The sequence below is a fragment of the Athene noctua genome, chromosome 10 (genome assembly GCF_965140245.1).
Source record: "Athene noctua chromosome 10, bAthNoc1.hap1.1, whole genome shotgun sequence".
NCBI lineage: Eukaryota > Metazoa > Chordata > Aves > Strigiformes > Strigidae > Athene > Athene noctua.
Window position 1 is genome coordinate 10,234,009 of NC_134046.1, and position 16,979 is coordinate 10,250,987.

The window sequence follows — 16,979 nt, forward strand, 5'->3', positions numbered from 1 at the left end:
GGAGGGTGTGAGGAGAGGGAAAATGAGGTTTGTGTTTTAGTGAAAAAGGAAAATCTTACCTACAACCCTGAGCTCTGCACTCGAATAGATGACACCATGTTTATTTTCAGCTATGCACTGGTATCTGCCAGAATCTGTCAGATTTAGATTTGATATTGTAAGTGCACCATTTTCAATTTGGATCCTTCCCTGAATATTAAGAAAAATATCTTTACTGATGATATATTTCCTGTGAAAAATTTAAAATAAGTAAGAAATATAAATAGGACAGCATAAGTACAATAAATGAGGTAAACACAACAGCATAGTCATGAGAACAGTTCTAAAATAAGCTCCATGACCGCATCATAGTATGGCGACAGTGATCAAGTAAGACTTGGCAACACAGCATATGAAATCAATGCTTCAAACTTGCTCAGTTTCACAGAGGCTTTGCAATCTCAAATACCCTTGTATTTCCCCAGAAATAGGGACAAAATCGTACTAGGCTCCTCATGACAGACCAGAGTATCCAAACTATACAGATGGCACTGGCATTTCATACCATTTAGAGATTTCACACATGCCATTTGCTAATGAGCTCTCTGTAATACTATGCAGACAAAATTCCAACAGTCATTAAACGGAAGATACATATTTAAGTGCCTCAGAGCCAACAAAGCTACTGAAGTATAGGGATCTTCTCATCTTGCTTATTATTGGAAAGCTGTATGAACTCAAATGAGAACTGACTATTTTGAGGACAGAGCTGCAGGAACTGGTGAGAAGAGGAACCAGTGACAAAGACAAAACTAAAGAAGCTTCTCCTTTGGGTAAAACCAGAGAAACAATAACTGACAAAAGAACAATTTGCTTAAAAATATTTTCTAATTTTTCTTTGGATCTGGACATGGCTTACCAGCCCTAATGCAATGATACTCACTCTCTGCCTTTTCCTAAAGGCATGTACTTACAGTTGGCCCCAGTGCAGGATGACTCCGGCTAAATACGGGCAGCCTGGACAGCTCAGCTCAGCTCCTTCCTTGACAGGTCCCCTCCCAGTTTATTGCAAGGTGCTCAGCCAGTTAGACAAAGGACAAAACAATCCCAAAGAGGAACAAGCCTGGGTCTTCATGTCTTGATCCTCTCACTAGCATCCCAAGCTCCTCTTATTCTTCCTTACAAAAGATTTGTTTATGGAGAAGGGGAGCTAAGCAGAACAACCACAGCAGATTTTTGTGGAGGAGACCCAGCATGAAGAAGGATTATTGCAGTCAAGGAGCTTTAGACAACTGATCACTATACACAGAGAACTCCTGATGTCTCCTCAGCGCCGGCTTTGAGAAAGTTAGGCCTATAGTTTACAGTCCTTAAATATTTCCAGAGTAAGTCACTCTTACGCCCTGACACCATGCCAAAAGGCTGGACACCAACACTCAAAAGTGGAAAAATGGGAAGATTGAATGAGGAAAGGTATTTTTGTACTTACTGTGGTAAAAAAGCATATTACCTCAGTGACTTTGTATGATACAGTAACAATGCTCTTAAATCACCGAGATGAGATTTTGTACTCCCTCATTTAACCTGTCCGCAAAACACTACCATTCCTTTTAGTGAGCATATAACTGTAACACTCTCAATGGTAAGAAATGTTTTCCAGTGCTTAGATCATTTTTCATAGCCATCCACTGAATGCACTTGAGCAGTCGCTCTTTCTTCTTCAACTGTGAGTCCCAACGTTGAGCACAACACGCTGGCCAAGGGCAAAATGCTTTCCTGTGATGGGCTAGTGCCCACAGTTTATATTCCTGATAACCTGAACTGGGCAGCTTTCTCAATGAAGCAGTAAGATTTAAAATCAATGTGGGTATCAGATGCTTTTCTGCATTTCTGATCTGGGAGATCAAGTACCTCACCTTCTAAGTACAACTTCTTTTCCCTGTCACCAAATGCAGTACTTTTCATTAATTTACTTCAACAACTGTATTAAAGCAAATACCTGTGTCACATTTCTGTTTATATTTCATTCTTTGCATCAAGTAATAGTGACCCTATGAATTTTTAGGATTTTTGTCTTTTTTGACAAGAAGCTTGAATATGTTTTATTACCTTCAATGAAATGCTAATAGCAAGTATAACAAAACCATTTAGAGTTCTCTATCCCTCATTTATGGTTCTTAATGTATAACTTTTAAATTAAGCTTTCTTTTCTAGACTTTTCTTACATATTTATTTCTATGGTTCTATCATTGCTTTAGAATCTGCTTTTAGCTGGGATATTTTTTCTACAACATAATTTGTCTTTGTGTTTCTAGTATTGCAGCTTTTGAAGTTTCCATCTGGATGCTCTTGACAAACATACAAAAACCAGTATCAAATACTTCTCTTGATTAATTACGTGCACTTTTGTGCATTCTCATACTTATACAAAGCACTGTTAATTTCACATAGCATCGTGTTTTCAAAACATAAAGTTACCTCTATTGACAGCTGGTCTCCATTCTTCAGCCACCTATATGATGGTTTGGGCTTCCCACTTGCTCTGCAATCCCAGTATAAGGTGTCCTCTACAGCAACTTCAGTATCTTTTATAGTCTGTATCCAGTGAGGTTTTGCTGCAGATGAAATACACATCAACAACAAAGACCCTAACAAGTTATTGTTCCACGTGAGAATCAAAGGGTTAATTTGCAAGGCACTCATCAGTTCTCTGCATAGAGTGGTTTGTACCAACAGAGGTTCTCACTGGTTCTGCTTCAAGTCACCTAATGAAACAAATTGCTCACTGTTCCTTTTATAAATTTTTATTACAAGCTGTAAACCAAAGGAAAATGAGGATTACAGATCACTAAAGCTGAACTGCTGAAACCAGTATTAAAATCACTGATGATGAAACAACACAACTTGAAATTGAGATAAACGTTAAGATAAAGAAATTAGTGATGATACTGGAATTAAATAATTGATGTAGTTAAATCATCAAATTAATACTAAAGAGAATCCTTTAACTCCTAAAAAAACCATAATGGTATGTCAGCCTTAGTTCTAAATACCATTAAAATTGTTTTTTAATGCTAGTCAGCACTTAACTGGATAAATAGTTGGATATGAGAGACTGTTTTTAAAGCATTAGTCTTAGCACAGCACTTGGGTGATGCAAACCAGAATACAGCCTTAAGAAAGTCCATAAAAATCACTAATTTTAAAATAAAGTTTTGATGTATTAATACTATACATCCTTCAGAATTACCTAAACCACAATTAAAACTGTGAAGATAGAGTTTAAAACATGTGTTACAGCTTTCATAGGGTTAAAAAAAGAGCTCCCTTGGCAAATAAACATCACTGCATGAAAGACAACAGTAGTTCATTCCTTTAGTGCTATTTCACACAACAGAACAACACTGTTTTATAGCTAATTCATGTGAATTTTCTTTGAATTTATTCAATTTACCCGAGAGTTTATAATCTCAGTATATGTTTCTCCCAGAAAAGATAAATTCTGGATATTGCATATGGAGAAAACAGATAAAAAGTAGGATGAAACTTGGTTGCAAATATATAGCTAAGGGCAAAAGAATTTTCCAGAGTTAATTTGTTTACCTTAAAAGGTAACAAATTAAAAATCTCATATAAAAAAAAAAATAGGGAAAAAAAAAAAGTCCCTGGTGATACAGGAAAATATTATTGTTTAATAGATGAGCTTTGGAAGCATAGAAGGCCAGATTAATTCCTGTTGAACCTCCTCCTACAATGGACTCACACCAGCAATTAATTCAGACCAGGGAAATTAATGACTCGCCTATGGCCACAAGAGAAGTCTGCGGCACAGCAGAGACGTGAACCTGTTCCACTGCCATGGGCACAAGACCAGCAAACCAGCGTTTGGATAAGGGTTGGTATTAACTTCATTTAAAAAGATTCATTCTTTTCCAGCATACACGTTTTCCCTCCACCACATATTCTGCAATGCAGCAATAAGATCTCAACAGGACCATGTAGAGTACCATACTTTTATAACAATAATTTTAATTTATAATTATGTATATATACAATATATATAACTATATATGTATATATGTATATATGTAGACATGTCTACATATATACATATGTAGACACGCATACAGACATACATTATATATATTTAATTTATAATTTATGTATACATAGGATTAACTTCTCAGAGAAGAACTTACTAAAATAATGTGATATCAGTTTAGGAGGTTTTGGAATTCAACCAGTATTTGCTGACAGTGAAACCCTCTGTAACTTCTTTCATTTTGCACATCCCTCACACCCCATGAGAATTAACGCCCTTCACTGATTTGGGGGATGATATCTTTTTTACACTCTCTTTATCAAGGTCAGCTCTAAAAGACAGAATAACCTCATGTCCACGTCAGACAAGTACTATCTTACTGATACTAATTTTAGTTAAATCTTGAAGGTTAATGTTACAACACTAAGTTCAAGAAAGAGCCACTGCTTTACTTCATACTGTCTTTTGGCGTATTTGCCCCCATGTGTCAAGTGCATAAAAACTCAGGACTCCATGTCAGTGTGCTTCCTGACCTAAATAGTTATGCAACAAACAACAGTGCTTGAATCACTGATGGATCCATACATGTGCAATATTTCACATCTGCTGCCTATCGCTGCTTGAAAGTAGGTTAAGTGTAATCTATTTTCAAGTTCAAGATCTTTGATTAAATTCCATTAATAAGGAAAACATTGTCTACACCACAAATCTTCCTTTTAGGACTCTTCATGTCAGACACTCTCCACAGGAGGGTCTCCCAAGTCTCCATGATAAAACTGGCTTGTCTTGGAAAGTGTGGGAGCAAGACAACTGCTCCAACCAGAAATGAACAGAACAGAGCTTCCTGAGCCACAGTGTGAGAAATTTATAGTGCTTGTTCCTTCACAAGAAAGTATTGATGTAGACTTCAGTGATTTTCTTGAGCAAGGCTCTTTTTCTCCTCAAATTACTGACGAAGAAATCCAGCAGAAAGAAAAATACCCTTTTCAATCTGCCACATCTCAAAGTCTTTAATAAAAAGGCTGTAAAAGTATTAGGAACTCTTTGAAAAAGAACAATTCAACTAACCAGTTCAAAATTGAAAAGGCAGCTAAACAGGGGCAATTCCAGCTGGGAATATTCCACTGAATACTCTGAATCTTGGCCAAAATAAAGATGGTCCATGTTGCAGCAGCTGAGAAAAGTGCAGACAGAAGGTCATGTACCCGTAGATCTACATACCCACTCAAAACATAAGCATGACTTTCCAAGCCCAGCATTTCTCTTTTTATTGAGCTCTGCCTGACTGTATCTAAATGATTCTGAATATACAGCTTTATTACTCTTGAGGTCTAGTCACTGTTAGGCATATGTTACCTGCTTAAAACATCTGGTTCCACCACCACTTCCACATCTGTGCTCCTGAAGGAAGACTAATGACTTGGTAACAAAGCCTCATTCTCTCATAGAGCTACTGCACTGGCTTGGTGTGTAACTTAACTCTGAGCAGACACCTCTCCCTTCTCCTTAAGCAAGAAACAGGCAAGCAGGCAACATATCTTCAATCAGATGAAAAAAAAGATGATGTCCTGTAAGTTGAGAGGTTGGAAGTTAATTTTAATAGAGTTTGTAGTTTGAGACTGTGACAGGAATCCATATTGTGTGATAGTATTAAGAATTCTTAGAAACTTGCTGTGCAATCTTCATGAAAGATTCATATAAGGTTCCCTTAGGATTAAATACTTGCAGGTAACTGATTTTCTAAAGAAGGTTAGCTGTCAGCCTCATCATCAGTCACCTGGAAAAGCACCAGCCTGTATTTTGCTTCAGTTGCTTTTGCCTAAAATATTCCTTCCAGTACTAATGGTCCCACAGGCAAAAAGTGATACAATTGTATAATCCATAAAATTCATCCTAGTGAGAAGACTCAGTCTCTTTTTTTTTTTTTTTTGGTGGATACAATCACCCTTTTCTTAGAGCTAATTAGGCCAGGCAGGTCTTCCTGAAGAAAACAACTGTTGTTTCATTACACTCTAGGGCATCCCTGCATGCCGTAAGGAAAGAAAGAACCATTTTTTTAGACTTTGAAGAAACCCTTTGCGATGACTGTTCTGGGGGTTGCTGTGAATGAAGATTACCTGCAGTGAGTGACTCCAACAAAGTTCTTGGAAGCAACAGCTGAAGAAGTTGACACTTCAGAAGTTGTGCTGAGATCTAATTTGTAAATGATTTGTGGAGTACCATGCATGATGCATGTCAATATGTACTTTTGTATATAATTTCCTTCAGAGTAGGAGATTCCAATGAAAATCTCTTTTTAATTCTGTAAGCCATAGGAACAGCATGAAGGAAAGGCAGAGCTTCAGGCCCATGACTTTTGTCTAGGCATCATGCTCTCCCAGAGAGTACAAGGTCTGCCATGCCTCTGCTTGGAGGCAGAAGACAACGGGAAGGTCTTCCAGAACAGTCCCTAAGTGGGGCTCGCACATAAGATGCAGTCTGCTTATACACATATCTTTACTTTGAAATTTACAGTATGAAAGATGGGCTAGAAATCTCCTTTGAAAATACCTTTGGATACCTTCAGCAGTTGGGCAATAAATCAGAGTCAAAAGAAACTTTCTATAGTTCAATAGAAAGCAGCTATGAAGCATACTGGGGAAAAAAACAACCAGAAAATGTAACCTTCAGTTTTCTAGGGAGTGTATCTGAAAGTCAGGCTATGACAATCATACTGATGCCTACAGCAGTGATGAACCTTATTTTATCTCAAAACGCCAAGTGACTGTACACATGAAAAACATTTTTCTGGTAAAACAATTGGGCCTAGAGAAGCATCTAACGTATCCCTGAAAATGTCCATTATTTGACTTCCATTCACAAATAAAAATGTTCTCAAGCAACAGGTAATCGCTACATCACTAGGGAAAGTTTTAGTATATCAAAAAGATGAACAATTTGTCTGTGTAACAAGGCAATTGAATTATTAGACAGCATTGTCAATTAAACTCCAGGCTGATCAAACTCAGCAACTTCTTGATATTATTTATTAATTTATAGCCTTGTAGTTAATGCTTTGAAGGTATCTCCATGAACAAGATAGTCAGGATATCAGACAAAAACTTTAAACAGTGAGGTTCTTCCACGTGCATGAATAATGTAGTTTCAGTATAATTAACAAAAATATAAAAGTATTTTTTGATACACTAAAAAATTATGTAAAGTTTATGTATTACAGGGGGATCTGCCTTTGCTATTACAGACCAACAATGCAGAGCAAATGGAGGACAACAGCAGAATTTTTTCTCCGTGTTAAACATTCTACCTTGGTACTATCAAGCATGAGATGCATTAAATCAGCATATGCTAATGAAGAATGTATTTTCTTTAATTATACATTAATTACTTTATGTATCTCTACTATGTTACATGTTTAATTGCATCTTAAAATACAAAAATGTAATTGTTTTATCTCTCCTCATTTTTCCATGCCATGAAATGTCTCCATGTATTGATTCTTCTTCTATTATGTCTTTATGGAAAGGGCTAATAGTGATGACAAATGAATATACTAATAAAATGAAAGTAAATTATGTATATATTCAGGTTTTATATTAAATCAAAGTTAGATAATCTTGTCCTATTTTTAGCATATTCTGAACTCCCCTGAGGAGAAAACTGGCATTAAACTGTTGCAAGTGTAGAAAGGACAAAAAAATGAACATTTGATGTTGGGCTTTTCTTGATAAATTTTTTCATGAGAAAAAAGGAAGATTAATAGTCTGTTAGTAATATTATGAAAGAACCCAAAATATCTATTTTAGAGTAGCTATATTAATTATTGACTTCAACTATGGGTTGAGACATACTTAAAACCCACAATGAAATTAGAAAACACAGACTCATTTTATTTTTCATGAAGAGAGTTACAGATGTGCACAGACTTTCTAAACCAAATTTATAAGCATTCTTGAGAAAATGACTATGGATACAATTAAGGTACACAAAACCCCCCACAAAGTTCAAGTGCTTTGTGGTTTCAAGACTATACTTTATTATTGGAAGAAGAGGCAGGATAGCACAGAAAACAACTGATTTTTTTTTTTAATGAAACCATTTACATATTGAAAAACCCAATTTTCAAAATGCAAATTTTACAGTTTCAGCTCATAGGACAGATCAGGAGAATAAGAGCGTTTTCCTTCATGGCAAAGCAATTAAATGTTTCAAGCTTTTGTTTAGGACTACTTTATGCTTAAATTAAAAAGAATTTTTAAGATCTGCCAGGAAAGGAAAATCTTCTATTTTTCAGCCAAATGGAAAACTTTTGTCTATTTTTTCACCCCCAAAGAGATTTATTTTTCACATTGTTTCACTAAGACAACTTGGAAAACATTAACCCTAATTCCTCTTATACTCTTTCTTGGGTAAGCCAGCAACATGCTCTGTTCTTTTGAGAAGAGAAAAACAAATGTTTTCACTGTTGAAACACAAAGGAATTTGTCCATTTGTAATGTGTATATTTTTCTGCATATGATCAGCAGACACATCTTACACTTCTACCAATAAAACGTTTTAACAGCAGCCAACATCCACTAACATTACCACACAGATTTGAGTCATCTTCACCAGAGCTGGTACTTTCTGGCAGATGGATGTTTTTTATTCTAAGTCTCAAGTATATTGCATTAATTTCCCCCAATTACTCTCATCTGCTTTTAGAACAACTTCCTTAAATATTGATCTTTTATTGGAAGACTGAGTGGCAGGCATATGGTTAGATTTCTTGATTTCTGGCTTTGATATCAGATGTAGTGGCAAGTCATCAGAAGGTAAGATCTTCAGCTACAGAACATTATTAATCCACAACAGAATGAAAACTCTTCAAAGTATCAAAAATTGTTAAAATAATCCTACCCTGAACGAAGACTTGTTGGCATTCTATTTGTGACAACAAAGCAAGTAGCAAAAAAAAAAAGATAGATTACTTAGGTCTACTTAATTCTGCAGAATGGGTTTCATTAAGCAGAACAAATGAAATGAAACAGTTGGAGTGCCATTAATGCCATTACAGGTCTCATTATTCTTTTTAGTCTAAACATCCATATTAGGAATGAATCTAATATGGGTAGACATTTATATTGGAATATGAACTCTATTTGAGGGTTCGAATCCCTTTCTGGATTTTTAATGAAAACGTTCACACTGATTTACTTGCCACAAAACTCGAACTTGCTTTTATTGATTAGCAACATCCTTTGTTTCAGTTCTGTGCCCTTTAACGAGCAAAACAAAACTTGAGAAGCAGGTCAAATATCTCAAGATTGCCCACTGTCGTAATTATATTACAAGAATAATGAACAAATCTACTCTATTTTGTATATAGTTTACATTAACGTTTCTTAAAACTGCCTTGATTTAAAACTGGAGTAGGAATATTGAGCCAAACTGATATATGAAGCACAACTTGTTTGAAACTTTAAAGTATTAAATAAAAGTCACTTTATAAAATCAAATGCATACTGCCAAGTTTGGAATGACAGATGACATGGGCAGATGAAGCATCCTAGACTTTTTACCCTATATTATTCATAGGATTTCCCAAAAAGTTGTAATTACAACTAGTAGATGGAAAATTCAGGTTGCTCAGAGTCACCTGCCTAACCTAACCTTGAACATTTCCAATGATGGGGCGTTGATTCAGTGTAGCTATTTATTGGGAGGTTGGAGGCAGAGGGGAGATGTCTCTTTTCCTTCCTCCTTGTAAAATCTGTTGTGCCTTAAATTAAAATCTTCATTGACTAAAATTTACATTGCAGCATTCCTTGTGTTCTAGTAAACAGCAGCTTCCCGTACAGAAGTAGTAAACAGAAAGAACACTTGCTTGAAGTTGCACAGTAGCTACACGGTCTATGGTTTTTTATATAATTTAAAAAAAAATAAAATCTTTGCTCACATATTCCTATATGAGGAACAGCATTCTAAAGCACAATGTGAAACACTTTAAATTGCCATTTACCTAAAGAAAATTATATTTGCTGAGATCTGTCTTTAACAAAAATTGTCAATTACCACTTCGTGGCAAATCACTCTAGCTTTAAAACACCACCAATGTACTCTGCTGATACTCATTTCACTCTACAGCCTTAAATGCACAAAAGACTGCCTGTTTTCAGCTATTAAATTTCATATTATTTCCTTTCCTATGCTGGATTATATTCTCTCATTTACCTGCTCATTTTAAAGTAAAATTGGCCATTTTGAAAGCAAAGGATTGACAATATCTACCAGTAATCTTTTCCTAAAGCAAGATAAAATTTATATTTCCTGTAAATGTGAGGCCTAAACGAACCCCTAAATTAATCCAATTGATTTAAAATTCAAGGTTTCACCAATGCACCAATAAGAATTTTTTAGAAAAAAGTCTTTCCATCATAGTAAAATAAGCACAAGCACTTTCTAAACTACTCTTAGCAACCCTTTTGAGCCTGGCCATTTACTACAAGTGTTGTGCAAAAACCTAGTGCAGAATTTCTCATTCTCTGTGAGTAGTTAAGATGTCACAGAATTTTAAGCACAAATGCTTGATGGTATTGTAGAAGCTATAAACCCAGAAGTACCCTATAGTTTATATTTCATGTAGAAAGAAGGGTAAGAGAGAAGGAGAAAGCAAGTTTCCTACCATAGTAAGTGAGACGTCCTCTTGCAATGTTTTTTCCTCTTGAGTTTTCAGTAATACATTCATAAAGTCCTGCATCCTCCTGCTGAAAATTAGGTATTTCAATCATGCCATTGGACTTCCTCAGCTTTACTTTACTTGGAAATGGCAGACCATCAGTTCTTCTCCAATTAATCTGAGGCACAGGGCTAAAAAGAAAATAATGGGATTTTAAACACCTTAGGTTAAAGCACCTGATTGTCAAAATTAGAAACTTAAGCTAATCTACAATAAAACTCAGAAGTGACTAAAAGCTTGTGTTAAAAGTGGTATTCATATTGTATATGACAGATGGGCAGACACTATGGCAACTGATTTACATGTACAGTTCTGTTTCATACGCTGTAATTTGTGGTACCGTATTTTTCATGAATATCTGTGTGAATGTCCAATGACTGTAAAATTTCTTGTAAATCACCACTGGCCTGCCCTGACAACATATGAGATTTACCAGTGACTTCCATGGAAGGGGAATCAAGGCAAGGCTTCTGAAATTCCCATCCTACAACAGCCATTCATTCTCCAATTTTATAGCTTTCATTCACCTAGCTGGGGAACCAAAGCAATAGCTTACAATTAAGTTATCAATCTGGCACTTATAAATTATGAGCAAAGCTGTCTGCAAATAAACCACAAAGTGGTAAGTAAATACATTTTCAGAAACATAAACGCATTATCAGATAATTTCTGAAATAGAAAAGATATCAATTGTGTGCGAAATATCATTCAGAAGAGGAATGCATTTTAATCTGAATATTTCAGATATAAAGGAAGAACAGTATTATGAAAGCATCAAGTACATTTAGCAGTAAAATTAGGCAAAATTCTCAGACTTCAACATTTCCTTCTAAACAGAGAAAGCAGAGCTAGGTCAAAGGACGTATGCAAAACTGCATATCCTCTTCAAGATAATTTGAAATGTAATGTAAATTCCTATGTTGCCAACATATATATTTTACTTCTAAGCAAAATAAAAAGTGATTCCAAGACCCTTTACCCTCTTATTCCAAAGCAGTAATTGTGATGATCAAAATAGGGTCTTTAGAAAACACCACCAAAACAACTGCCAGAGCTCCACATCTCTTGTGCAGATGAACCCTAATGTGCTTCAATGGGTGAAGTCAAAAACTTACTTTCCTAGTGCAAAGCATTCTAGCTTCACAGTTGAGCCTTTAGCCGCGGGAAGTGTCTCAGGAAACTGAACTTCTATTTTCGGTTCATATTCTCCCATCACACCTATATGAGACAATTGAAAAATGTGATTTTTAATAAGTAAAGCCTTTTTTTTCTCTATAGTATTACATCCTATTAAATTCAAAATCAAGTTTATTTCTCTTGCACTCCACTTATAAAGTGAAGTGTAAGGACCTGCCAGTGAAATTGCTGTCAGACTTAGTGGAGGAAGAGGAGCATGCAACACAAAACAGTATCTCCTTATAAAGCATTCAATATCTGAGAATGCTTGAAAAGTTACACTGTAAAAGACAAAAAAATTCACTGACAACTAGATATGTTATTTATTCCCGGTACAGAAGGGAAGTCATACCATCCGTGCGCAGCACTAGAGGAGTTGGCGACCCAAGAACTTGGCTGTTGGTCACAGTGCTGGTTACAACGCAGGTGTAATTTCCTACATCCGATGGCTCAACTTTGGCTATGTAGAGGTGACCAGTCTCTTGAGACACAAATCTACGACTGTCCTCTTGTACAAATGATGGATATTCATTGAAGATCCAAGCAAATGACAATTCTAGTTGGTAATAAAAAAGAAGTAAAGATGTTTGGTAGGGTTTTTCATGTTTTTTTCTTCAAAGATCAGTTTATTATTGTATTTTACAATATCATATTATATACAGTACTGTATTACATAACAAACAGGACCAGAGAGCCAATAACTGAGAAAAATAAATCTTATGTACCACCATAAAGTAGCAAAACCAAACAAAGGGCAAAACAAACCATTTTTTCACTAAATCCCTATCTCTTCCAGCAGAAGAAAAAGGTGAAAGGAATTCAAAATGGTCTATGAAAGGATAATTTAGCAGTAGGGCTCACCAGATGGCAAAACTTTTTTGTTTTTAATATAAAAATCCATAAAAATTCCATTTAAAAAAATCTCTACATGATATAGCAAAGTAGCCCTCACTACCAGTCATTATGGTCATCTGCAAGGAAAACCACACTTCAAAAGATAAACGAAGAGATTTGGCAAAACTGTATCAGAATTTGTTTTTTCCTGAACACAACTCTGAGCTGTGTGTGTCCAATTTTAATTGGCAAAACCCCTTTCCTGTGCAAGACCATGTGCTTGTCTCATTCATATCCTACAGAATCAAAGGAAATGAATTTTTAATGGTTTTTCAGGCAAGAAATAATTTTTCACCCAAGTGCCGCTCAGCTGAAAGTTTATAAAAAGATTACAGCTTCTGCAAGAGCTAATTAGAGACGATTATAGCTTGATTGACCTGCCTTCATGTTAAAATATCTTGTAGCATTTACACTGCCCCTACAAAATGGAGATCATCCCTTTTTGCACAGGTTTAATTTGAAAGTGCATACATTTGGATGCAGTCATGAAAGGAAGAGTACACATTTCCATAACCCTCACAGTTGAGTATGAATATGCACCCAGGAAAGCGCTAAGCCAACAGGACCAATTTAACACAAGGTAAGATTGTGCAAATGAAAAAACATTCAATAAATGAAATTATTAAAATATTTATGGACTGGCTAATGCAAAAAGGGCATCAAACGAAATGACTTATCATAATTGCATTCAATTCTCTTCTATCAATATTTAAACTCCTGCCATTAACATGATTTTACAGGAGCAGTTTGTATGAACAATTAACAGTCTCAGGACTTTTCTCAAGAGTTAAACTTTTGTGAGATTTGGAAATATTGCTTGTTGAAAACAGCTATCTACCCTTCTGGAGTTGCAACATGTCTTCTCAGATGAAACAATGACTTTCACTAGAAGTTCCTTCCTACATAACAGGATAGGTGTGATTAATTTATAAGGAAGGCCAACAAAGATTTGCCAAGAAAATATAGGGCAGCTGATGCAGTGGGAAGTAAAACCCTCTGATCTAGCTTGACTTGAGAAAGACTTCTGAGATGTGCCACAAGAGTCTCATATACCAGCCAGAGAATATTCACACAGTCAACAACAAAATATTCTGTACAGCTCCCATCTTACAACACAAATACCAAGATGTAGGTGTCAGTGGTTTGCTGTTGAATTGAGAGGGCTTGTTGAGTAAGCACTGTGCAGCATGGAGGTGGCATCTGTGCACCATTCTGGCTATGGTCTGGCACTATTCAATATCTATCAGTGACTTCAAATAGAAAAAATAAAAATGTTTAAAAAACTAGAAAAGAAAAAGTACACCCAAAGAGTCTGAAGGGGACTACAACCTCTTTGAGAGCAAAGACTATATAGTCTTGCTAAATGGGAAAGACTGGAAACTAAACCATGATTTCATTTCTACATAGCACCTGGATGAAGAGAGTGATCACAGGGCTGAGGGAGAGGCTGTAGACCAAAATAGGTATCAACTCAGGAATGGTAAGAAAAAGAATAAATTACATTTTCAGCCCTATATTAAACTCAGACATCCACAAAAGTGTGGGAAGCCAGGCTTTATTGGTTCTAGTATTTATTGACCTACTTGTTTTCCTTAGCTCTAAGTATTATTCAATTCAAAAAAAAAAAAAAAAAAAGAAAGAAGAAAAAAGACATTATTCAAAACATTGAGAGGGGATGGACAGATCTGGATACACAGCAGGAAAATAAGCAGCTTGATTTCGTTCCTACTATATTGGGTTAAGTCAAGAGTAAACTCATTGAAATCAGTCATTATGATTATGAAAGCCATGCAAAGCGTATTCCAGTTTAATTGGATCCTTCAACAGCCTATGAATAAGCACTCCTGGAAACCTAATTTCCCATTCAACATATATTTTCATCGACACTCTTAAGAAAGGAGCAGGGTGTTTCTTTACCAGTGCCCCACAGCCAATATCTCATTTGATATTTATTGTACTTTACAAAATTGTATTCTTATTTTTAAAAAAATTCATATTAAACAACTTGTTCTGTGATTTATTATGTTTACACCATTTGCCTGTTGCTGATCCTAGGGCACCTCAAGGGACATAAACTCACTCCCTCTCTGTCAATTACAAGTTTTCAGTTGATTTTGTGTTATAAATGGAAGTAATATGTCTCTCCTGGGCTTCCTTGGAGATCTAAGCCTTTGCTTTCCCATGCATTTTTTCCTTATTTGGCAACCATACATGGATAAGGTATTGGAAATTACAGTTATTACTCAATTTTTATTTGTTTACTACATCTTGGTTGGCTTCTTCTCTTTATTTTGCATTATTTGATTATTATTTACTGTGCAGTCAACAAGCCACAATACACTCAGCATGCTCATACTGTTCTAGGCACTTTGTGCACGTAAATGTTCAATTAAAAATTGCTTATAAAATTGCCTGTCATTTTTAAACTTAAAATTTTTACAAAATTCAACAATTAAATCAGCACGGCCTTTGAGGTCTAGCATGGTTATTTCCTGCCATCTATGAGCCTTAAAACACATATCTTCACTTTCTTTCTATAAAAAAAAAAGGCTGCTAAAGGAACATAAAGGGGTAAGCCACACATTTAGTAGTTTTTAAATTGGGTTCAAAGTTAGGCCTTAAGCTCATGTACATGCTTTTGAAAAAATTGCTTTTAGCTGTATTAAAAGTCTGGGGGGTTGGTGGAAGGCGGAAAGGCATATAGACATATGACCAAAAGGAGAGGGACATTTCATAAGGTTTAGTTTATCCACTAAATGCATGAATTCTGAAGGTCATCTCTTGCTCCTTTTCTGCTGCACCAGCACTCTTATACATCTGCTTAATATGTACGTGCTAGCCCCATAATCCACACCAAATATGATTTCTAAAATAGCCAAAAGTAAGTTATGTCAACAATACTGTTCTGAAACAGATTTAAACTTATGTTCAAAACTGGATTTCATTTAGTGAAGCTGATAATTCTGAGAAGAAATTAAAATACTTGATTTTGAGTGCATCAAGCTGACTGAACAATAGTTAGCAGTTTTCTGTTTTATTTTTTACAGAAAAGAAGGTTTATGTCAATCATTGACACCCATATCCATATTATCTCCATACAGTTCTCCAATTCATATTTTACAATATTTTGTAATAGAAATAGAATGGGAAGCTGCGGAATCTTGGTATTTTTTGTCTTCAACTGGCGCTCTGCCTAACCCCCAGGATGGCATATAGCTTTTAAAAACTGTTTGTAAGAAAGTAATCAGACAAAATTTAGCAATGACAGAAACAGCAATTAAAGACATGGGAATTCATAACAACTAGCTATTTTGAATTATCTACCTTAGTGTTGAGAGCAATGGAGAAGTAACACTAATTTTGAGAGGATAATGACAGAATCTGTAATTAAGGAAGAAACCAATTAGTTCATCATTTGGCCCACTTTCAGCTTAAACTATGATGAAATCACAGAAAATGGAGAAAATCCTCTTGCGGTTTGTGGATGAGCATCACTCAGGAAGGAGCAAGCTCTCACAGCACAGACATGAAACAACTGGCTATGGTCTTGAGGGACAGCCACACACAGAAATACCAATTTGTCAACACTGCTGAGGACAGCTCTGTACATCTGTCTGCACAGGAACCCCTAGGAAAGTCCAAATTATTTAAAATTAGGAAATTAATCTGCATGAGGTAAAAGTGCATTAAACTCCAAGAGGACACTCTTAGCCTAGACAAACTGTCCTTAGTTCACTGCAGCCTAATCCTTAGAGAATTACACTGCTATGGGCTTAAGTCACTGTACTTGGGGATGAGTGCCCCCAGAAGGTATAATACTGCATCCTATACAATCTTCAGACTTCTTTTTTGACTTGGGCAAACTCTAGCTACTTTATTAGACTTAGCCCACCACCTTGAGTACTCCATCCTTCCTTTAGCAAGCCAGCACAACCTGCTGCAATGCTATTCTTGGTGCCTGCACTTTGGCCAAAACCGAGAGGTAATACTTTATCTTTGCCATAAAATAAATCACACCTTTCTCAGTTTTTTTGGCAAACATTAAGATTTTTATTTGTAGAACAACCTTTATGCACTGTAAGAGTAAGGCAAGGTGTTTACATACTCCAATATGGGATCCCATAACATAGGCGTAAACTGGATATTATAAAGTCTTCAGGTGCTGCTGTCAAA

The 16,979-nt window shown here is 35.7% G+C and overlaps 1 protein-coding gene across 2 annotated transcripts in view; it reads right to left on the reverse strand.

Moving 5' to 3' along the window:
- Positions 1-16,979, reverse strand: part of LOC141964402 (contactin-3-like) — a 113,345-nt gene that overhangs the window by 29,112 nt on the left and 67,254 nt on the right. For both annotated transcript variants that reach the window (XM_074914753.1, XM_074914752.1), the window contains exons 4-8: positions 12,265-12,468; positions 11,852-11,954; positions 10,683-10,867; positions 2,458-2,594; positions 60-189 (exon numbers count right to left, since the gene is read on the reverse strand). In XM_074914753.1, coding sequence (XP_074770854.1) covers positions 60-189; positions 2,458-2,594; positions 10,683-10,867; positions 11,852-11,954; positions 12,265-12,468 — 759 coding nt within the window. The remainder of the gene's footprint in view (positions 1-59; positions 190-2,457; positions 2,595-10,682; positions 10,868-11,851; positions 11,955-12,264; positions 12,469-16,979) is intronic.